At 29.0% G+C, this 23326-nt stretch overlaps 2 protein-coding genes and 1 long non-coding RNA gene across 18 annotated transcripts; all 3 read left to right on the plus strand.

The window, feature by feature from the left end:
- The first annotated feature begins 1095 nt into the window (after positions 1-1095).
- On the plus strand, positions 1096-4679 carry LOC111297287 (uncharacterized). Of its 11 annotated transcripts, none has more exons than XM_089740569.1 (8): positions 1100-1499; positions 1663-1796; positions 1879-1945; positions 2625-2676; positions 3020-3131; positions 3623-3670; positions 3924-4072; positions 4170-4679. In XM_089740569.1, exons 3-7 carry the CDS (start codon positions 1891-1893, stop codon positions 3963-3965), a joined length of 309 nt encoding a protein of 102 aa, XP_089596695.1. In that variant the 5' UTR covers positions 1100-1499; positions 1663-1796; positions 1879-1890; the 3' UTR covers positions 3966-4072; positions 4170-4679. The 11 variants fall into 11 exon arrangements, 5 of the variants coding, with proteins under 5 accessions (XP_089596694.1, XP_089596695.1, XP_089596696.1 ...); XM_089740570.1 differs by having other exon boundaries at positions 1100-1391; XM_089740568.1 differs by having other exon boundaries at positions 1096-1796; positions 1882-1945.
- Positions 4680-4708: 29 nt separating this feature from the next.
- LOC149515697 (uncharacterized) lies at positions 4709-5219 on the plus strand. The gene is made up of 2 exons (XR_016325883.1): positions 4709-4863; positions 4936-5219. It is a non-coding gene; the product is annotated as an uncharacterized LOC149515697 (long non-coding RNA).
- Positions 5220-12817: 7598 nt separating this feature from the next.
- Positions 12818-20090, plus strand: LOC111297316 (SNF2 domain-containing protein CLASSY 1-like). 6 transcript variants are annotated; one of them, XM_022892018.2, is made up of 7 exons: positions 12818-12909; positions 13640-13707; positions 14266-14513; positions 14957-16390; positions 16587-16724; positions 17250-19198; positions 19852-20090. In XM_022892018.2, the coding sequence occupies exons 2-6, from the start codon at positions 13659-13661 to the stop codon at positions 19164-19166; spliced, it is 3786 nt and encodes a 1261-aa protein (XP_022747753.2). In that variant the 5' UTR covers positions 12818-12909; positions 13640-13658; the 3' UTR covers positions 19167-19198; positions 19852-20090. The 6 variants fall into 6 exon arrangements, with proteins under 6 accessions (XP_022747753.2, XP_089596701.1, XP_022747752.2 ...); XM_089740575.1 differs by lacking the exon at positions 13640-13707; XM_022892017.2 differs by lacking the exon at positions 19852-20090 and having other exon boundaries at positions 17250-19414.
- The last annotated feature ends 3236 nt before the right edge of the window (positions 20091-23326 follow it).

The raw sequence follows: 23326 nt of genomic DNA on the forward strand, positions 1-23326 counted from the left end.
TTTTTTCTTTTTGGATTATTCAAGGCGTTTTTAACTGAAAAATACCTTGAATAATCCCTTATAAAAAATTGAATGGGGTTATTCAAGGCGTTTTTGGCAAAAAAATGCATTTAATAATTTCTTTCAATTTTTTTAGGGATTATTCAAGGTGTTTTTTGCCAAAAAACACCTTCATTAATCCCTTATAAAAAATTGAATGAGGCTCTTTAAGGGATTTTTAACCAAAAACACATTTAATTTTTATTAGAAAATTATTAAAGGTGTTTTTGGCCAAAAACGTCTTCAATAACCCATTCAATTCATTGTAAGGGATTATTGAAGATATTTTTATGCCAAACACATATATAAACCAAATTTTTTACCAACAGAAACCTACAATTGATTTGTATTCATTTTCAGACATGCTTTTCAAAATGCTTTTAAAAAATCAAAGTATATAGAGGCGTTTAGATCAACAAGCGTCACAAAAATATATTTTGAATGACGTTTTTAAATTTAAACACCATTATATAAAAATTTAGTAGTGTTTTATAAAGAAACGCCACTAACCTTATAGAAATACAGAACTTTGTGGTGTTTATTTAAAAACACCACTAAAAAGTAATCACTAAATCTCTATTTTCATGTAGTGTTCTTATCGAAAAATTTGAAGTAAAGTAGAACTTCATTGCCAAAAACCTTTAAGACTTTTCATAAATTCATTTCTAGAAGTTTTGAATCATACCAAAACGTTTCAACATGAAATTTTACGAAATTAAACACAAAATCAAATGAAAAAAATAAAAAGAACAAATGATTTACATTTGATTTTATAATTTTTTTACTTCAAATGGGTGAAATTTTTAAGGTCTTTTTTACCTTTAAGAACTTCAAATTGTTTATTCTTTCTATTTTTTATTTGATTTCGTATTTAATTTCATAAGGTTTCATGTAAAAATGTTTTAGTGCATTTCAGAACTTCCAAAAATGAATTTTTGAAAAGTCTTAAAAGTTTTCAAAAATAAATTTCATGAAGGTTTTAAGAACTCTAAATATTTTTAAAAGCTTTTAGAAATTCATTTTCAAAAATCTCTAAAATTTTTTTGAAAATTTATTTGCAAGAAAAAAAAGGTAACTAAGTAATTTTACTTAAAAAATTAAAAAAAAAAATTGAGGTGCGTTGACAATAATATAGGGTGCAAATAGTCTCTCTCGTCTATGAAATTTGAGTAGATTAAACACTTAAAGGTTCTGGATTTTTCCAAACCAATGATAGAAAAGAAAAGAAAATGAAGAGAAAGATGAAGGGAAGAATAGAGAAAGGAAAAGGGAACCATTGAAGAGGGGGGAAAGGGAGAAAGGCTGTCAATGGACCGACCTTTCCACCGTTACCGTTTGTAGATCTTTCTTGAGTCTTAATCTCTTCCTCCTCATCCTTCCTTAACTTTTTTTTTTTTTGTGGTTTTTTATTTTCCTATTTTGAAGTTTTTTTGTTTTTCAATTTTGCCTTCAATTTTAAGGTATTTTTGCGTGTTATGTGATTTGCTTGATCAAAGGTTTTTTTTTTTTTAGGTTTTTGGTTATTCCTCTAATATTAGAGTTTTCGTTATTGAGCCGTTCAATTTACAATTGAAATTACTCTTACTTTTTTTCATTAAAAAATTAGGGTTTTTCTTTGGGCAGTGAATGGATATATATAATATAGAGAGAGATAGTAAGTTCTCAGAGATTGAGTGGTTCACCGTCGTATGTAGTCATGTCAATGACGCTTGACAATGTAACAAAGCCAATATTGATGGTATCGTGATTTGAAAAAGGTATAGATATAGAAATATTAGATTGTTTTTTTTCGTATTACTGATTTATTTATTTTTTAAAATTGTTGACTGATTTTGGCAGAAGTTGGGCTCTATGACAGGAAAAAAAAAAAGCTACAAAAAAAGAAGTTATCTGACGAATTCAAGAGGTAATTGTATGTGTTTTTTTTTTTTTTTGAAAAATTCATGTTTTTATGAAATTTTCAAACCTGTATGTATGTATGATTTGATACTCTATTCTATGAAAGTTTCACTAAGGTTTTAGCATATTATTCTATGATTTGTTTTCTAACCATTCTTTACCGGAATTTAGAATTCCAAAAGTACGTATGTTCAGTTGGGAAATTTGTGTAAACTGGCAATTTTTTTTATGAGAATGGATATTGTATATTAAGAATCTGTTTAAAGCCATGTTTTATGCCACATTCCCTTATTCCTTTGAGAATTGTAAAAATAAACTGCATTAATTAGTGATTTTAAGGACAGTTCATGATTATATAAAAAAATTTGTAAGACATGAAACTGAAAGTATGCTATTAGCAATATTGTGAACTTGTGGTTCCGTTCATAGTGGAAGAACACTAAACTGGTAAATTCTATTTACATTAGTTAATCTTTTATATTGAGATGTAAATATCAAATTTATTCATTGAAAAGCTCAAAATATTAAATGAGGTCTTGCTTAAAAAAGGTGAAGTAATTGTGGAACATAGGTACGACTTCAATCATCACATGATCACCATGTTACCTTAATTGAGTTTTAACCATTGATGATCAATGAATCTTTCTTTGGTATCAATGTATTAGCTGTTCAATCTTCCATTCTAGGTAAGCAAGCCACGAAAGCAATGCCCTCCTGTCTTTCTTTCTTAGAAAATAGGTAACTTTTTTCCTCTTTTCAGATCTTGCTGCTAGTATTTCAAATAGCTTTAATCTTTGCACTATCTTCCAAAATTATCCTTCAAATTATATCTAATACCAAAGTTAATTTGGTTTTAAATTGGAAGGTAGGGAAGATTTTAGATTAAACACTTTTAGTTATACGTCAATACTAGATTCGCATACCATAAACTTTTTTTATTTGGCTCCTCCCTGTGGCTGTGTTAGCAGCTGGGAGAGAGAAAGAGGGATAGACAATATCCATATATCATGTTTTTATTACAGAGAAAATGACTGTGATTATTATAAATGTTGACATCTGTGTGTGATTTTTTTTATTGCAGAGAGAAGACTGTGAAAGGTGCAAAGAGAAAGAAAGGGGAAGATAGGAAAGGAAGAGGAAAGCGGGTACTAGTCATGGGTCATGGTCAGTCCACGACTGCTGGCATCAACAAGGTCAGTCAGATAATTTTTTTAGAATTCCCTTTTTGAATATATATATATATATATATATATATTGTTTTTGAGGTGAGAGGAAAATTGAGGGAGTGAGAAATAATGACAGTAACATTATTTTCTTTAACTTTAAAAGCCAATATTTTAAAATAATTACTTTTGACATCTCATAGGTTGTGGGGGACATGATTTGATACATAAGGATTGTGGTTAGTAAGAATTACCATTAAGCTCTCTTTTTAACCATCTCTATTTTTGGTAGGATTGTGGTTAGGCTGTGATGAATGATAATCTTAAATTTATATACTTGTTTCTTGTTAATCCTGGGTTTTATCTTTTTAATCATCTCTCTTTTTAGTAGGACTGTGGTTTTGATTAATGATAATCTTGAATTTTTAATGTGAAACCTGAATACTGGTGTATAGCAAGGATGGTTAGCAAATAGTTTTTAATTCTTCTTTTAGAGATTTAATGGTTTAAACTTTATGCAGGTTTTTTCTGATTTGAAACTTTCCATTTGTAGAATGGTCCATCGATTGGTTTGTATACTGGTTTTAAGCTTTGACTTTCTTAAGAAAGATGAATGAACCATTTAAATTAAGTTTCAAATTAAAAAAAAAATTTAGACTTAGTTTTTAAGCTTGGGATGATACACTTAAAAGGTAATTAATTTAGCATGAATCCAATTATAAGAAGCTAACAAACTATATCAAGATGTGTGCCAAAGTTGCTAAAAGCAGCTTATCCAAAGTTTGCCATCCCATCATCATTGCTATTTGGCTTCTGCAACAGCAAGAACTCCCACAAATTACCATATATGATAAAAGAAGGTGAAATTCCATACTAAAAAAGGTTACGGACAGTGGAGGAAGACAAGCTACTCATGGATTATGTCAAGCTGCATGGAAAAGGACAATGGAATAAAATAGCCAACGGGACAGGTCATAACATAGTTCATTTCTTCTGGTTTTTTTCCTTGTGTTAATCTTCCTTTTTGAACAAAAGTGAAATGGTTAATCTTGTTTCTTCCTCATACAGGTTTCAAGAGAAGTGGGAAGAGTTCCAAGCTAAGGTGGATGAATTACCTAAGCCCCAATGAAAAGAAAGGCAATTTTTTGAGGAAGAAGAAGACCTTATAATTAGACTTCATAAGCTTCTTGGAAACAGATGGTTTTTGATTGCTAAACGAGTGCCAGGACGAACTGATGATGCCATACCTCACTAATGTATGGAAGCTTACTTTCACTCCTGCTGCTGCCATTGTCAATCATTGACGGGGTCTGATGGCTACGCTGCCAGTTTGCATGTTATTTCTTGCTGATATTATGATGGGTAAGTTTTGGATGCTCTTGATGTCCAGCGTAGCCTGTAGTGCAGTAAAATTCTTCTCAACATAAATGTTTATATTTGGATATGAATACTTTGTTAATTTTATATCTTTTTCACTTTCCTTTCTCTCAAAAATTCACATTTTCACATACAGGAGTAGGACTATATGTAAGTCTTCTCTTTAAATCAAATTAATGCATCCCCTAATTTTGTCTTTAATTGGTAGTGCCTCTTCTAATAAATTATAGCGTACAAAGGATGGGGTAATTGTCAATGTCAATACCACCAGTTTTTACAAAGGAAACAGGCCGCACGTGTACTTCATACGACCCCATCTGTATCAAGGACGAAAAGAAAATTCTCTTCTTCACAGCATTGCCTCTAATAGCTTTTGAAATATCAGGTGATAAATTTGATCTTCCAAATGAAAATTTGTTGATCATCTGAGTCTTATGTGGTTTCTTTCTTAAACCAGGCTGTTATCGTATATAATATAAAAAAAGAGAATAAAGCAAAGAACAGAAAAAATCAAGAAGGGAAGTCCTCATCATCCTCAAACAAGTTGAAACCAAAAAAAGCAACTTCATAAGAAGACCGCAAAGAAAGGACTGGGATCTTCAAAAAAAGGAAACGCAAAATGAAATTACTAATTGCTCATCATTTTAGTCAGTTTGTAGAGATTTGAGTTAGATATAATCTCAATTTTGTTTATTTGGAACAAGAGAGTTATATATACCAAATCTATCTTCTATTTCTAAAGACAGATTTAAATTTTACAGTATTGATTCTGCTGCCTCCTCCCTTTCTTTCTTTTCTTAGCCTCATGGTGAATGACTACTAGCAATCTCAAGGCTAAGAAAAATCTACTATGGAATAGAACGACATTTGCACCCCTATCTCCCCCTTTTAATATTTGTTGGAGACTGTTCATTTCTAAAATGTAAAATCCTTCTATTTTACACCAAGAAGTCATTTCTGATTTATAGCCTAATGCATTTAGAGAAAGGCTACTTTTTTGGTCTTGTTTTGCCTCTTAAAGGATCATGCTGAGAAAAGATAAGATGGGGAAGGAAGGAAAATGGTTGTCTTCTCTATAGAAAGCCTTCAACCCAAAGTCCAAGGAAAAGAAAAACCAGGTTTGGAGAAGTCTCATTCAGTTAAAAATTGCCTGTAGTTTGTACCAGGTTTGGAGAAGTCTCATTCAGCTAAAAATTGCCTGTAGTTTGTAGTCCTCGATGAGCATTTACTATTCTTGATTGCTTTTTTTTTTTCTGAAATCAAAAGAACGGTTTTTGGAGAAGCAGGTGCATTTGGGTCCCAGTGTTTCTAATGCAGCCACTTTAGAAACTGCCAAATTGTCCCCTCCTCAGTTGGAAGAGGTGAAATTATTTGAAGCAGAGGCTGAACAGATCAAGCAGACTTACCCTGTGACAGTTGCCACTGCTGCTGATGATGTTGTTACTCTTGCTGCTCCAGCTCAGGCTCCTATAGAGGTCATTCAACGTCAACTTAATATAGGTGCTAGGTTTGCTGGAAAATCTACAAAGGAAGTAGCAGCGATCAAAATTCAAATCGTTTTCCTCTTTTTGCAAAAACTGAAAATTTATCTTCTTGCAAAAAATCTCTTTATAAAACTTGGAAAGCAGTTTGAATTTTTTTTTTTTTTTTATTGCTGCCCGTTCAAACCAACTTCAATAAATTGTTTGTTTTACACCTGTTTATGTGCTGGGAAAATGCTCAAACTTTTCTCAACTTTGTTTTTCTTAACTACAAAATGTTTGTGACTTAATTTTTCTGATGCTGCTACTTATAATTTATTTCTGTACTTAATTATTCATAGAGGGAACCTAAATCAAATCAATTATGTATGCTACATTTTGAGAACTATTGTAAATTATTCTTTTTATTTATTATGTCATATAAGTAGCTATTGGAACAGTCTGTCACAATTACAAAAATATTAAAAATACAATGGTTTGGCTGTTGAGAAAAGTAAGATGTCTTCCACTTTTTTATTTTTTAATTTATTTAAAAAATATATTAATGTAACCATTGAATCCAGATAATCATTGGAATCAACTTGCAATTCTACAGATATCACAACCTCAATAGTTGATATGAAGGAGGACTTTAAAGGGCAACCTATCCAAGAAGCAAAGGCAAATCGACTTAATAGCTCTTCATTCTTTCTTTTGGATATGTCATGATTTACACAAAAATATTTTTGCAAGCTAAAATGTATTTATTCTCTCTAAATAAAGTTAAATTTAAAAAGTGATATAAGAACATTCAATATTAAGTTTTTGTTTATTATACAATCATTATTGTTGGTGCTTATTTAACTATAGTGTTATAGTCATTGTAATATTAAGTTTTATCTTTACTCTTAGTTTGAGTATTGATAGATATATTTTTATATTATTTTCGTAGATTGAGATATTTAAGGAGAAAATGAAAACTTTTGATGAATTTTATAGTATGGTCAAGACAATTAGGTTTTCTTACATATTGTAGATGTTCGAGTTATCTTGGTGTTGCTATAGGATGGTAATTTAAAACGAGTTAATAGTATTTGCAATTCCTAAACTTTTATCCAAATTTTATTTTGATTTTTAAACTATAAAAAGTTATAATCGGATTCTTAATTATCTTAAATTGTTCTAATTTGGTCATTCTGTCTATGGAATCATCTAAATTAATGGCAATGTTAGCTAGCATCATGTGATGACGTTAGCTAACATTTCATATGAGAAATGAGGGATCAAAATAAAATTTCTCAAAATGTAAGGACCAAATATGAAATTATCCGAAAATTTTATAAATTTTATACATTTCTTATAAAAATATTAAATTTAAAATTATATTTGCATTTTTTTGTTATAATGTAACTTATTAAAAGTATTTTTGTTTTAAATAAAAAATAAATATCCTAAACTTAAAATTAAGTAAAATTTTCAAATTTCTTTTTTAAAATTTTATAACATTTTAAAAAGAAAAAAATTTTTTTATTAAAAATATTATTTCACTCATAAATCATAATAAAACATATTGTTTTCTATCCAAAAAATTTATTTTTTAAAATATTAAATATCTTTTATATTTTCTTTTTAAATATATTTTACAAAATATGTTTTATAAAAAGAAAAAATAGAAAATGTTTTAAATTATATTTTTTTGGTTTATATGAATATAAAGTTTTTATATTTTTGAATAGATTAATAAATCTATTTTTGGAAATGATATGAAAATTTTTACATAATATTTTAACATGATATAGAGTTCTTCTTTAATTTTTTAGACCGTTATAAAAATTTTTGCTTAATTTTTTAAAATGAAATGTAATTTTAACAAAATTATTTTAAAAATTTCAACTTAGATATAATTTTTTTTAATCTATTTTATATTAAAAATAGTATTTTATTGATAAATCATGTCATAATAAAAATTAAAAAATATTTTAATTTTTAATTTTTTATAAAATATATTTGAAATATATAAAAATCAAAATTTTCTTGAATTATTTTTATCTTTTCCTTTATTTATTTTTTATAAAATATATTTGAAAAAGAAAATTAAAAGATATTTAATATTTTAAAAAATATATTTTATGGATATAAAATAATATTTTTATTATGAAGCAACATAAAATATAAAAATATAATTTTAAATTTAATATTTTATAAAAATATATGAAATTTATAAAAATTTTGAGATAATTTTATTTTTTATCTTTAAATTTTGAGAGAATTCTATGTTGATCCTTAATCTACCTTGTGAGATGTTAACTGACGTAGTAAAGTAGTGTCAACTGGTATTTACTATCAATTTATATGGCTCCATTGATAAAAAGACCAAAATAAGAAAATTTTTTATAATTAGGGATTAGATTAAGATTTTTTAAAATTTAGGAACTAAATTAAAAATTGTGTTAAAATTTAAATACTACAAATGCTATTAACTCATTAAAAGAAATTTTTTTTTTCAATATTCAATTTTGTTAAGTGATTTTTTTGTTTTTATTTCCCCAAATATGTTGATGCGTGTTGATATCATTGTAAAAAATGAACTATGTCTTAATTAATTAAAGACAAATATGATTTAATTTTTTTAACATGTTATAGTTAATCAACTCAAAGGTATTTGATTAAGATACGATTTGCAGAATATTTTTTTGTTTTTTTAAACCCGTTAGGAAGACATTAGATTATTAACTTTGCAATTTAAATTGATCCTTGTCTCATATATGCTGTATTTTACAAATTGTTTGTAATACTCAATCCAATCTAATTATTAATGGATTAAAATAAAAATAAAATAAAATCTTTTTAGAAATTTATTTTATGAAATCAACTTTTTTTGGTTCGCTCTTGACTATTGAATTCACTTTAGACAAAAGAGTTATGAAACTTAAAGAAATTAGATAAGGGGAAATTAATTTTATTTTGATTATTTATTTTTTAATTAAATAAAAATTTTATATATTTTAAAATTTTAGTTATACTAAATAAAAAAAATCGTAACAAAGCACGTCGTCACACTAGTTTATTAGTAAACTGGAAATCTTAAGCCATTGTTTTTCGCAGTAACTTTTTACTAAATCGAACTTTTTTTCAATGGCAACAGATAATCCCTATTTTTTAAACTGTTTTAATAGTTTTCATGCAAAATAAGGACTTAATCAAACAAAAACAATGCTCTAAAAACTCAATTAGATACAATAAAATGATAAAAAATTATGAAAAAATATAGGGTGTTTTAATATTTTAGTATTTTTTTTTGTTTTAGTAATTACTTTTACTTTCTTTTTTATCATGCTGTATTTAAATTACGAAAATATTTTTATTGGATTTTAAAACGTGATAATAGCCTATGATTTTGCGATTTTACATGCTACTACGTAAATTAGGAGATTTAAGATTTTTTTTTTTTTTATGGAATAGATTTGAGAATTATACACTGAGACAAGCTTTTTTAACCCTTACAATGCACGAGATTTTTTTATTAAATTTTTCATTTTTTAAATTTATTTTTTAATTATTAATCAATATATAATCATACATTTATAAATACTAAATTACAATTAAACAATAATTTATACATAATATATTATAAATGATATTATTCATCTAAAAAAAAATTAAGCTTTTGTAAATTTTCAAGAATTATAAAAATCTTTTCTTTTTCATAAAACAATATTTTCTTCAATTCATTTACTAAATACTAAAAATTTTGCTATCGTTTTTTTTTTTTTTTTTTTTTTTGATAAGAAATGAAGAATCAAATTTAAATAGTTAAGATTAATAATTGTTTCTATGATAATATTGATATGGGTGTGTATATATATATATATTTGATTGAATAACAAATCACAATTATTAATTTAGTTATAATCATTTATTTTTTATTAGTTCTTATTTTTTACATATTTCAAGTAATTATTACACTAATATATTGAGCTAATAATTATTTCTATATATGTCAACAAAATAAAGTTATTTTTTAGATAAAAGGGAAATAATGATTATTTATGTTATGCTTAAAAATATTTTTTTAAAATATTTTTTAATTTTTAATTATTTTTAAAATAATTGATAGTATTTTTTCTGCATAGGTTAGATATGGTAATGATTACCATTCTCCTCGCATCATCTATTGTAAAAAAAAAAATTCAATAATAAAAAATATAGAAAAAGGAAATAGAGAGTATAAGTTTACATATTAATTTGTCAAAATTAAAAATATACAATAATAAAAATAAATACTTTAATGAATTAATAGAAAATAAAAACATTAAAGAAATGAATAAAACAAAATATACATATAATATGAAAAGTTAATTATAATCAATCTAAGCAAAAAAAAAAAAAAAGTTATGGGCTTTAGAGAAATAAATAAATTAACTAGATATATAATATAAAAATATTTGAATTAAAATATAAATAAAATATAAATTTGTTTTCAAAACAAAAGCAAGTTTTTATCTAATTTTTTTTTATCTATATAGTTGGAAAAGAGTAAGCATTAAATCTAATAAACATATATAACGTACAATTAACAAAATTACTAAGAATTCTCTGATGAACACCTGTTCTATTATATAAATATAAATATATATACAAACCCATTTTAACTCTTAGTCAATTATAACTCTATACATTTATATTTTATATACTAAAAATATTCTATTAAGTATTAATGATTGACACCTGCATGAGATCAATAATTGATTGTATTATTTTTGTTGGGTTTCAAGAGAGATAAATGAACTAAAATTTTGTTTGGTTCACTTTAGAAAAACTTATATATCAAACTCTATCAACTTAAAAGTAAGCTCTATCAAATGAGATTTTGCATATTTAAATGTTTTTTTCTTTCTTTTTTTTTAACGGGGAGTGGGAGGAAGGAAAATCAAAGTAAAAAAAAAATAATAAATGTGATAAGAAAAAAGATTCAATCCAACGAGAGAGATAGGGATTGATAATTTATTATATAATTTTTTTTTATAAAAATAGATTAAAAATATATAATAAATTAATTATTTGAAAATTCAAAGATGAGACTAAAACTAATAATTTTTAAAATAAATTATTGTGATAAAGATAGTTATTAGATCCATAAAAGTATTCAAAATCAAAGAATCTTAAATTTTCTCCATATATATAAAAACGAAAACCATTGCAAATGAGATTTCGAAATACAGGTTGGTTTCCCAGTGTAAATCCATCCACGAGTTTGATGTTGCCCCTCAGCCACAAAATGCCCAGGAAAATTTTTCTCAAAAAGTTCAACACTCTCAAATGGATAATGGATGTAAGCATAAGCCATTCATCCACTCTCGAACCAACAATCAAATACATCATCTATACGTCGTAGCACACCAAACTCTTGACCACAGGTAGAAGGTACTGTGATGTGATCAATATTGAGACGATGGACCTCAAAGACCTTAGCCCCAAAGCCTTTCAAGTTTTTCAACAGAATCCATGACAATTGGGAACTTCATTCCACCATGCAATGAGAAAAACCAACTGAATTGTGTGACTAATAGCCCACCAACCAATATACACCAAAGACCATGTAACCCTTGGGACCACTGCCGCGGTGGTTAGAGCATATATAAATCGTTTTAGTGATTAAATTATTATGTAAAATATAAAAAATATTTTAAAAAATGTAAAAAAAATAAAGTTAAAAAACATTATTTTTCATAAAAATAAAATAATAATAAAATATATCTTGAAAAAATTGTAAAATAATAAATTAACATAGTAATAAAATATACTTTGAAAAAAAGTTATTAAAAAAAAATTTTATATATAACAAATTATATCTGTAGTCTTAAATTTATAAAAAAAAATTTTAGTGACAATTAAGATTGAGTAGATTATTTTTAAATTAATTTTTTAAAATTAAAAATAAATATAATAAGTGATAAGGATAATATTAATTTTTTTATATTTATTTAAAATATAAATTTGATAATTAAAATTCAAATAGATATAATCATTTTGATAATTTTATTATTTAAAAATTTTAAGATAAAAATTTTTAAAATTTTTAAAATCAAGTTACTAGAGTTTTAATAATTTATGTAAATTTTTTTAAAAAATAATTTTTTAAATCAAAATAAAAATATTATTGAAAGATTTAAATAAATTTAATCTCTATAATTTTTAAATATATTTGAAAGATTTTGATAATTAAATAAAATTTTAAATAAAATTATTTGATAAACAATTAAAATTATTTATTAAAAAATAAAATTTATATTTCATATTTTTAATTTTAAAAAAAATATCTTTAAATTAATTCAATTTTTAATTATAATTTAAATAATTTAAATAAATTTAAAATTATCTAATTTATAATTAAAAAAATTATCTTATTCTCTTAAAAAATTTTATTATATGAGTTATACACGTGCACGCCCATGCGGTTTTAACTCTTACACGTGCTTCTAACCAACATTAAAATCATCGTTTCATCAGCAAAATCCAGCAGTTTTGATGGCCCCCCCATCTGCGACTGAACCACCCATGATCATCATCATTCATCAATCACTGCCTTTCATTTCCTATTGTACCCTTCTGTTCCTTCCTTATTCTCCCAACTTGCCATTTACCGCAGAAAGGTTTGGGGGGCCCTTACTTTAAGTCATGCAAATTTCAACACAAAGTCACAAACACAAAACCCAAGATTCTCAGACAAATAAATATTCTATTTACTTTTAGAACTACTCGGCCCACTGCCCTTTTCTATCTTTTTCTTTTTCTTTTGTTTTTTCCTTATATTATTTTTTGGCCAGTTTTTTTTTTTTTTCCTTATATCACTCACTCATTTCTTCATTTTCATTCTTTGGGGTTGTTCCATTTCTCCAAGTTTATTTCATTTCAGGCCATATGATCTCTCTGGAATCCGATTTTGTTTAGTACCCAGATACTGCTTTCAGGTAATTGTTAAGTAAAGACTGACCCTTTCTTCATTTGTGTTTTCTTAGATGATAATCATATGATTGTTTCAATGATCTACATTTTTTAAAAAAAGAATATAGGCACTTTCTTGTATGAACACTAGCTATTTGCTTATCTTGTTTTTTTTTCCTACACTTTTTGAGGTTTGTCTGTTTACTTTTGTATTTTACACAATTTTCAGAGCTGTGTAAGCAGTGTGGATTCAAAAAGCAGCTGTCTTGTAATCAACCCCCACTTTGGAATCAAAATTTAGTTTAAGTTGAATTGTGTCAACCATCCATTATTTACTATTAAAGGAAAAAATTTGCTCCTTTTTTACTCCTCCTGTGGTTGCATGTGATGGATGCCTATATCTGTCAACTATATCTGATTTTTATGGTAAAGACTGCTCTTTTTTTTGCATTTTTTCACATTCACTTTCCATCTCTGTGATGATTCTATGAGTTTTATTTTTTTGGGAAATAAAGGAGTGATCCTGCTATTGTTCACCTAAAGTAGGATGTTTTCTGGCTACTACTATAATTTTACTGAATTCTTAAGGCCTCCTTGGAAGATGTGTGTTAAATTATATATTCTACCAGTGTATTTTTACCCTTCTTTTCGGATAATTGTAAGTTTAACTTGCAAAAATGAGCAATGCTGCTTGCTTCAAGCTCATTATTGCAGAAATATGTGATTCTGTACCCTGATGTATTCATTTGATTGCAGAGCCTGTTAAAATATAACAATGAGGAAAAGGCATTTATATCATTCCAAGCATCCATTTAATGCATATCGTAAGCATTATTACTTCCTACTAATATGTACTTTTACTGTATTTCTTTTTATTTATTTATTTGTTTTGTTTCAATTGGAATCAAACAGATTTCAACAGCTTGTGTGGTTTTTGAGTAGTTTATCATGTAACTAGGCCATTTTATTTGTGACGTTTTGCTTGTAATGAAGGGAAAGTTGCCAACTTAGTTTAACCCGCCAGAAAGATCTGTTTACTTGAATCAGAGTTGCTCCTTGTGGTAATTGAAATAGCAGAGTAGTTGGACATCATCACCAAATTGTTAGTGAAGTTATGACCTTGCTGGAGATCTCGATACTGGGTGTTTTGCATTAGTGTCTATATACAGAGGACCTTGTAACTAACTTTTGAAGTGTGTTTTGAACACTCATCAAATTCATTAAATATTGCAAATAGTTATCTTTGAACGGTTGAAATTTTTATTTTGGTAAAAGATTATTCATCATTGTCGTTTCTTTACATGTAACTTCTTTTTTTTGAAGTACTATTATTTCTCACCGCTTCATTGATTGTATCATTCTATTGATTTCATGTCTGACAGCTTTTGAGATCCTCTTCTGTGACTCATGGCAAGCTGTGGAACTCATAAGAATTAGCGATGGAATCATGACTATGCATCTGATAGATGATCAATATTTGATTGAGAAACAACCATTCTCTGATTTTCGTGTTAAGTCTAGGAAGGCATCTTTGTCCGACTGCACCTGCTTCTTGAGACCTGGTATTGATGTATGTGTTCTTTTAGGCTCTCAGCAGATAGGGAGTCTGGATGATGAGAATCCAGAACCTGTAAGTTATTTTTCTTCAGGCTGAGCACTCCAAGCTTAATAATTTGAAATTTAGCACTACTACTGGACTTAATATGATTTAAGATGGATTTGATTTCTATCATTTGGAACTAGTCTCCATTCTCTATGTCTACGTTGCAATGCTCAGTGGTATAATGTTTGACAATGAAGCAAATTAATTTCCCTTCATAAATTGACTGTAAAAATGGCTCAGAGGGGGCATAAATTGAATGCTAATATTCTACACATGTGTGGTTATCTTTAAATATGCTAATCTTTTTCTTTGATAAGTGGTTTATCATTTCTTTGATTCTATGGACTGATTAGTTTACCATCTTGCTAAAATTATGTTTCCATGCTTAGCTTTTTTAGACATAGGTGATTTTTATAGAAAGTTCTAATTGCTGCATTCGTTTTTTATCTTCTGGTTCTCTATCTGATTAGGTGTGGGTTGATGCTAAAATAAGTTCCATTGAGAGGAAGCCCCATGACTCTGAATGCTCATGCCAGTTTTATGTTAACTTGTATGTTGACCACGCTCCTCTTGGTTCTGAGAAAGCAATTCTTAGCAAAGAGACTGAAGTAGTAGGAATCGATCAGATTTGTATTCTCCAAAAGCTTGAAAAGAATGCATGTGATGATTGGCACCATAGATGGAATTTCTCTGAGGACTGCACTGAATTGAAACGATCTAAAATATTTTTGGGGAGATTCTTATCTGACATATCATGGCTTCTTGTTGCATCTGTTTTGAAGCGGATTGCATTTGATGTGAGATCTGTGCAGAACAAGATTGTCTATCAAATTCTGGGTGAAGATGACAGCAGTCCCTTAAAATCTAATAATTATCTACATGCTGTAAATTTCAAGGTAGACAATGGTATTTTAGTATCCACTGTGGTCCTATTTGAGCACCTCGAAAATAATGAAGCTGGCACTGCTTGTAGCGCCCATGAGACCAGACAATGGCCAGTTTATGATGCTATGAACTTGCGACGCTCTAAACGCAGGTATGTACAACCTGAGCGTTTCCTTGGTTGTGATAGTCCTCTGGAGACAGATACTAGCTGGTTTCGAACAACTCCGTGTAAAACTAGCAACTGGAGAGAAGAGGAAGAAGAATCAGAACAAGAAGCTGATATGAACTTGCCACTATCACACTTGTTCGGCATGAATGCGAGTCCTTCAGAAGAGCTTACCCTGCGTGAAACAAGAGATGTGCTAAAAAATAAGAATATATTCACAGAGGCAAAATCATATGTGACCACTCCAAGGAAATCAAGTGTGAATAATCCAAGGAGATCAGGTGCAACTAATCCAAGGAAGCATCAAAATGAACTTGCTATTGTTCCTGTGTCTTCTGAAAGCGGTGCTTTAACCTTTGGACACTATAATATCCTCAAAGCTCCAAGAAATTATTCAGAGGAAGTTGAAGTATCTTTGAATTATTATAGCAAGAAACACTACCATATGACTCGGCGGAAGAAAATTCCTGCTTTAGAATATATGGATTATGAAAGTATGTCGAAAGGAAGATCTTCCCCAACAAAAGTGCAGAATAAAAGTTATCGATCTGCTCATGCAAGAAGGGAAGATTATGATGAAACAATAACTTACAAAAAAACAACTCTAAGTGCTGGTGCATACAATAAATTGATAAATTCATATATGAAGAAAATCGATTCTACATTCACAAAAGAAGAGCCGCACATTATTGACCAGTGGAATCAGTTCAAGGAAGCGAGATCCTCAGAAACAAGTAGGAAAACTGAATTAAAACAACCATCTGTTGAGGATGAGGGAGAAATGTCAGAAACTGAAATGTTGTGGAGAGAAATGGAACTATGTATGGCATCAGCTTACTTTGAGGATGATGAGGTAAAGCTATTGAAATTTTTCATGGATCAAATTCTTGCTCTTTGTGATAATTTGTTGATACAAACATCCTTCCTTCCCACACCCCCCCCCCCCCACTCCCAAGTTTGTACGTTTATTTGTGGTTGATGCATTTATACCTGAATCTCAAATGTACAAATTCGTGTCTCAGTTATTAATTCAGTTTCATGATTCTCAGGCTAGAGTTTCTGCTGAGTCTCTGCGGAAATCTAGTGGAAATTGTCAGCATGAATTCAAATTGGATGAAGAAATCGGGGTTCTATGTCATATCTGTGGCTTTGTTAGCACTGAAATAAAACATGTTTCTGCACCATTTGTAAGTTTGAAACTCAGGAATGCATGTTTTTCCAGTTGCTGCTTTTTATTATGTTGTCTGTCTCCTATAAGGAACCAAGACATCATCTTACCTTGCATTGCCACATTTTTTTCATTTTTCGTGAGAATAAAAAAGGAAGAAAATAAGCTTTTATTTCCAATAATTGTCAAATATGTGGGAGAATGATCTCCAATCCTGGAATGGGATGTCTCAGTTCCTTTCTGGGCTTTTCTTGCACATACGTGCAGGTATAGGTGTTGGCCGCATGGTTGTTTCCATGCATTGCCAACATTTGGATGTGACTTCTTGTTGGCATCTTTTCAAGTCTGCTTGCATGCATGATTGAAAATTTGCAAATAATAACAGCTTGCGAACTGGTTTTTTAATTTCCTTAACTTTCAACCATTGTCTCCGCAATTCAGTGTTTATTGTTGTTTTCTATTATTCAGTTTATTGGATTATGGCAGTATATTAATTTATATTGCCTTACTAGATGTGTCATTAAATTGTTTTCCATTTTTCTAGATGGAACATAAAAGCTGGATAACAGACAGTAAACGATGCAATGAAGAGGAGCCAGAGCAGAAAACAGATGAAGATATGGGCTTGGATCTTTTCTGCAATTACACTTCTTCAGATACACCGTTATCTGAAGAAAATGAAAATGTGTGGGCCCTAATCCCTGAACTTAGGAAGAAATTACACTTCCACCAGAAAAGGGCCTTTGAATTCCTATGGCAAAATGTTGCAGGTTCTTTGATACCTGCACTTATGGAACCATCATCTAAAAAGACGGGTGGTTGTGTTGTTTCTCATTCACCAGGAGCTGGGAAGACTCTTCTCATTATTGCATTCCTTGCTAGCTACTTGAAGTTATTCCCTGGAAAGAGGCCTTTGGTCCTTGCTCCAAAGACAACTCTATATACTTGGCACAAGGAATTCATCAAGTGGGAAATCCCTATATCCGTTCATTTAATTCATGGACGCAGAAGTTATAGAGCCTTCAAGAAGCACTCTGTAAGGTTTCATGGAGTTCCAAGACCTAGTCATGATGTTATGCATGTTTTGGATTGTCTAGAGAAAATACAGAAGTGGCATGCACAACCAAGTATTCTTGTGATGGGTTACACTTCGTTCCTAACATTAATGCGAGATGATTCAAAGTTTGAGCACAGAAAATTTATGGCTAAGGTGCTGCGTGAAAGTCCAGGGCTCCTGGTATTGGATGAAGGGCACAACCCCAGAAGTACAAAATCAAGGTTGAGAAAGGGTTTGATGAAAGTTGAAACAGATCTGAGAATATTGCTTTCAGGTACATTATTTCAGAACAACTTCTGTGAATATTTCAACACCCTGTGCCTAGCAAGACCTAAATTCATCCATGAAGTTTTGAGGGAATTAGACCCTAAATTCAAAAAGAAAAAGAATCCGTTGAACAAAGCACGCAATTTGTTAGAAAACAGAGCAAGAAAATTCTTCATAGACAAAATTGCCAGGAAGATTGATGCTAGCATAGGAGAAGAGAGGATGCAAGGTCTTAACATGTTGAGAAACATCACAAATGGATTTATTGATGTGTACGAGGGTGGGAATTTTGACAGCCTCCCTGGTTTACAAATTTACACCCTAATGATGAACTCAACAGACATACAACATGAGATTTTGGTAAAACTTCACAACATAATGGCTGGATATAGTGGCTACCCATTAGAATTGGAACTTTTGATAACCCTTGCATCAATACATCCTACTTTGGTTAGGACTTCAAACTGTGTTCGTAAATTCTTCAGTCCAGAAGAGTTGCTGGAACTTGAGAAAATGAAGTTTGATTTTAAAAAAGGTTCCAAGGTGATGTTTGTTTTGAACCTTGTTTATCGAATCATCAGGAAGGAAAAGGTTCTTATCTTTTGCCACAACATTGCCCCCATTAATCTGTTTTTGGAATTGTTTGAGTTAGTCTTTCGATGGCGGAAGGGTAGAGAAATATTGGTCCTTACAGGAGACTTGGAGCTATTTGAAAGAGGAAGAGTGATGGACAAGTTTGAGGAACCAGGTGGCGCTTCAAGGATACTACTTGCTTCAATTACAGCATGTGCTGAAGGCATTAGTTTGACAGCTGCATCGCGGGTGATTTTATTGGATTCAGAATGGAATCCTTCCAAGACAAAGCAAGCTATTGCACGGGCTTTTCGGCCTGGTCAGCAAAAGGTTGTTTATGTCTATCAGCTCTTGGCAACAGGCACACTTGAAGAAGATAAGTATCGTAGGACCACATGGAAGGAATGGGTATCAAGTATGATTTTCAGTGAAGCATTTGTGGAGGACCCGTCTCAGTGGCAAGCAGAAAAGATTGAAGATGATGTATTGAGGGAGATAGTGGCAGAGGACAGAGTTAAGTCATTCCATATGATAATGAAAAATGAAAAGGCTTCTACAGGCTGACCAGAGACTAGCTTCCTATCACAGTGAAAACTGTAAGAAACTTTCTCACTTTTGTTAAGATTAACTGCTCCTTATATCCACGCATGTGTGGACATCTATTTTTATGTATATGTAATGTAGTTGAGTCTCCTTTAGTACCTGTTAAGATAATCGGTGGAGAAAGAGATGGGATTTTGGCATTTTGGCATGCTGCTTCTGATTATGTTTTTGGTATTCATTACTGATGGATCATTGCATGATTTCATACATATTTCAGCATGTACGTTTCTCATTTTAAGTTACAGTATGTATGATTTAAGCTGAACTGCATAACCATTTCTGAGAGCCTTAATATTAAGTTACTGAAAGACAATTAATGGTAGTAACTTTTACTGTGAAACTCCGCCATTCTTCAAGATATGATGGTTTGCAAGTTTTATGGTTTAATATACTTTGCATTCTATAATCAATAGAATGAATGCAAGCTTGTTTGACTACTTAGGAAAAAGATCAATGGTTAATCTGTTGATCTTCCTCTTCGGTCATCCTGCATTCATGTATTGTTGCTATTGCATTGTTTTTTGCTTAATTTCACTCTACATGTATTTCCTAGCTCAAATTGCAATGTGGTTTATATTTGTGTTATGACTAAACCATGTCTGCATCATTCTTTTTTGTTTTTGTTTTTGTTTTTGTGATTTGGTAGATAAGAAGCCTAATGAGGAGGGGGATTCGAGCCATGTTTATCAAGCCATACCTAAAGCCGCTTTCGCATGTTTGAGCCATGACATCTAAAAGCGGTGTTCTTGACCATAAGTGCATAAGTAGTACTAGAATGAGTGATCTCTTGAATAAAACTCTTATATAGAGATTTGAATGCAATCGTATAAGAACTAATGCATTAGACAGAAACTTTTCTTTGAAGAAAGCACCCATCAAAGTTCTATAAGCAGAATTTGGTGTCTTTTAAATACAAATGCCACAGTATAAAGATATCTTTTGACAAATAATTAATCCATGGAGAAAGAGATTAAATGCCAAAATCCATGGGTGGGGGTGGGGGGCTGAGAGCCTGAAACCAGGAATGTTACAAGCCATTTTTCTTATAAACACGTTAACCATGACCTCAACAATGACCTCAACAATGAAAAATTACCCATAAAATAATAACAGTTGTTTGGATTTGTTTTCTTGGGAGTAAACTTTTCTTGCAGTAGGTTCCATGAACCAAACACTTATGACAAGTTGACAACCTTAAAAAACATTCCAACTTGAAAATTAAAAACTGTAACTTTTTTTGTCTTCCTTACTGATCAGACCCTTAACAGATTCATTCCTTGACCAGGCATTTTGACATATCCACTTTATTATATAGGCCTCATCAGTCAACTTGGCTGCTAGTATTTGATTATCAGCTTATCTTGGAAACCTTATGAACTCTAAAATTAGTAATATTTTTCTGAACTTATTCCATTATTTTTTTCTCGTTGTTTAGGTTTAGCTATGCTCTTTTTCTTTTTTTTTTTTCCCTTTTTCGCCTTCTTTTCTGTTTTTTTCTTTGTCCTTTGGGTAAAATATAGTTTCTTCTTTAAAATCCACCTTCATTAATAATGGAGACAATAATTAATTTCAAGCTTCTAACAAAAATATTTTTTTTAATTCGAAATTTAATTCAATTAATTCATACAATCATACTTAAAAAGTAAAATTTAGTAAGTTTGAATTTCAAAGCCAGCATTTGAAAATCTTTCTTTTACTTTTAGATTACGAGCTGCTTTGTAAAAAATAATATTTTGTAATATATAATAAACTATTTTCAATTTGACACAATTATTGGTTTTGAAATCAAATCGTTGACAAATCGATTAGTAGATACAAACTTAGAAAACCATCTCAATTAAGAGTCTTCATCTAGACATGAAAAAAAATTGATGCCTTTTCTTATAATTGGAGCACAAAATGAAGCACCATGCAAGTTGGTGGAAGTTGGTTGGAACAGAAGAGAAAAAAAGTGGAGAAGGTGGAGAAAAAATAAGAGTTATTGAACCAAAGGGAATCATGTCAAAAGTTATAGTAATAAAATAAAGGGTAGCAACTTGGGTTTTTCTTGAGCCTTTTGAGAGAAAAAGAGAAAGAGAGATAGAGATGATTAAAGCTAAATGTGGGTAAGAAAATAGAACCAACTTGATATTATAAGTGAAGATTTGAGCTAACCCTTATTATAATATATTGTTTATGATATTATTTTTTGTTTTTATTTTCAAATGTTCATTTTAAGAAATTAATTAGAAAAAGAAATAATGCAATATTTAGCTTGTCCTTTTTTTTTTTCAATTTTATAAATGAAACCCACATATTATTTATCATAATAATTAATAATATAGAAATAGCTTTGAAAGAACAATATATTCTTTTATATTATTGATATATATGTTCAACATGATTTCTCAATTTCATGTTTCAATAATCAATTTTAGCTTCTTTTTTTTTTTTAATTATTCCCCATCAAGGTAAAGATTTCATGACATTTAGTCTAAAAATAAATATAACCTTTTTTTCTTTTTTGAAATTCTTAACCTACCTTTAAATCCTCTTTATTTTATTATTTATCTTATTGAAAAAAACGTTACGAAGATAAATATTTTCGAAAATGCAACTAATACAAAAGATAGGCAGCAACCCTTTTTTTTTATTTCTATATATTATATAAAATTAAATGCTTATTAATTTGGATGATAAATATTTGAGTGAAGCCCAGCTGGCCAAGTGATCACTAGGAATTAGTAGATATACAAGTTGCTGCTATATATTGCGAAAAGAAAGTTCAGCCTTAGATAACTTAATATGATGTTGACATTGTTGTTGAAATTGATGCTTTAATGTTTGTTTTCTACCTCAAGTGGACCTACTTATGATAACTGCTTATTGTATTCCACCAAAGAAACAAAATGTCCCCTTATTATTGTAACCATTAACATTTGCTACCAAACAAAAACATCTAAAATAACTTCAATTACCATCTTAATTTCTTTAAAAAAATTAGTTAATTACTAAAAAATTTTATTAATAAGATAATAAAACCAAATTATTTGTCTCATTTGTTAAAAAAAAAAATAAAATTGCACGACAAGAATACTCTTTAAAATTACTATTTTAAGTAATTTATTTTTTTTAATGCGTTAGAATTCAAAATGTTACATGTCAATCATCATATTTAGTACAAAATATTATTATAAATAGTATTTTAATTGATTATTAAAAATTAATTTATCAAATCTAATAAATTCAAATGAAGAATATTAATTTTGTAGGGTAGTTGATATGGATGAGGACAACAATGATAATATCATGAATCAAGTTGCATATAATTAATAGAGCCAAGTGGGAAAATTATTCACAATTGTAAGGAAAGAATTTCCACTTGAATTTATTAGATTTAGAAGTCAGCAATTGATAATTCATAGAAAAGTACTACTATTACTATTTCAAATAATCCTCTTTCATAAAAAATATATATATTTATTTATTTTTCTATCAAAATGTTGATAAAAAATTTAACTAAGAAAGTAGGGCATATTATTTTGGTTTTTTAAAATTAGGATAGGCCAATTGCTTAATTTTCAACTCAGAATAAGATATTGTATCGGATAGTTTAAGGATATATTTTTATTATTTTATCTAACTATTGATTAAATATTTAGCAGTATTATAAATAAAAATAAAAAAAAATTAAGAAAGTAGAGCATGTATATTATTTTAGTCTTCTAAAATTTAAAAATAAATAAATTCTTTAATTCTTTAAATCAAAATAAATATAAATCCTGACAATCTAAAAACAATAATTAAAAATTATATATTTAATTATTATTTTTTAGATTATTAAGGTACGATATGTTTATTTAAACACTACAATTTTAATATGAATTTAATAAAATATTACCGATTAAATTCGAACCAAAACCCTCTAACTTCTAGACGATACTCGGTTATTGAGCCTTTGATGGTGGGCATATTTATTATGACCATTCAATAAGATGACAACATTATAGTTTGAATAAAATAATTGGATAATCTACCTAAACTCAGTCCAAAAGAAACTGCAACTTGGTGATCCACTTGCAGTGTCCGCCGGCGTAAAACGTTTCTCTAAGAAATCCTCAAAGCTCTTCCAAGTGGATGGA

This window comes from Durio zibethinus, chromosome 12 (assembly GCF_047325235.1).
Source record: "Durio zibethinus cultivar Kanyao isolate XHJ-2024 chromosome 12, ASM4732523v1, whole genome shotgun sequence".
NCBI lineage: Eukaryota > Viridiplantae > Streptophyta > Magnoliopsida > Malvales > Malvaceae > Durio > Durio zibethinus.

Coding starts and splice junctions, on each gene's coding strand:
- LOC111297287 (XM_089740568.1), top strand. CDS start 1,891: ATGACAGGAAAAAAAAAAAGCTACAAAAAAAGAAGTTATCTGACGAAT. Junction 2,677..3,019: donor CTTTCTTTCTTAGAAAATAG/GTAACTTTTTTC, acceptor TTTTTATTGCAG/AGAGAAGACTGTGAAAGGTG. Junction 3,671..3,923: donor GTAGAATGGTCCATCGATTG/GTTTGTATACTG, acceptor CTTCTGCAACAG/CAAGAACTCCCACAAATTAC.
- LOC111297316 (XM_022892018.2), top strand. CDS start 13,659: ATGAGGAAAAGGCATTTATATCATTCCAAGCATCCATTTAATGCATAT. Junction 14,514..14,956: donor ATGATGAGAATCCAGAACCT/GTAAGTTATTTT, acceptor CTATCTGATTAG/GTGTGGGTTGATGCTAAAAT. Junction 16,391..16,586: donor CTTACTTTGAGGATGATGAG/GTAAAGCTATTG, acceptor CATGATTCTCAG/GCTAGAGTTTCTGCTGAGTC.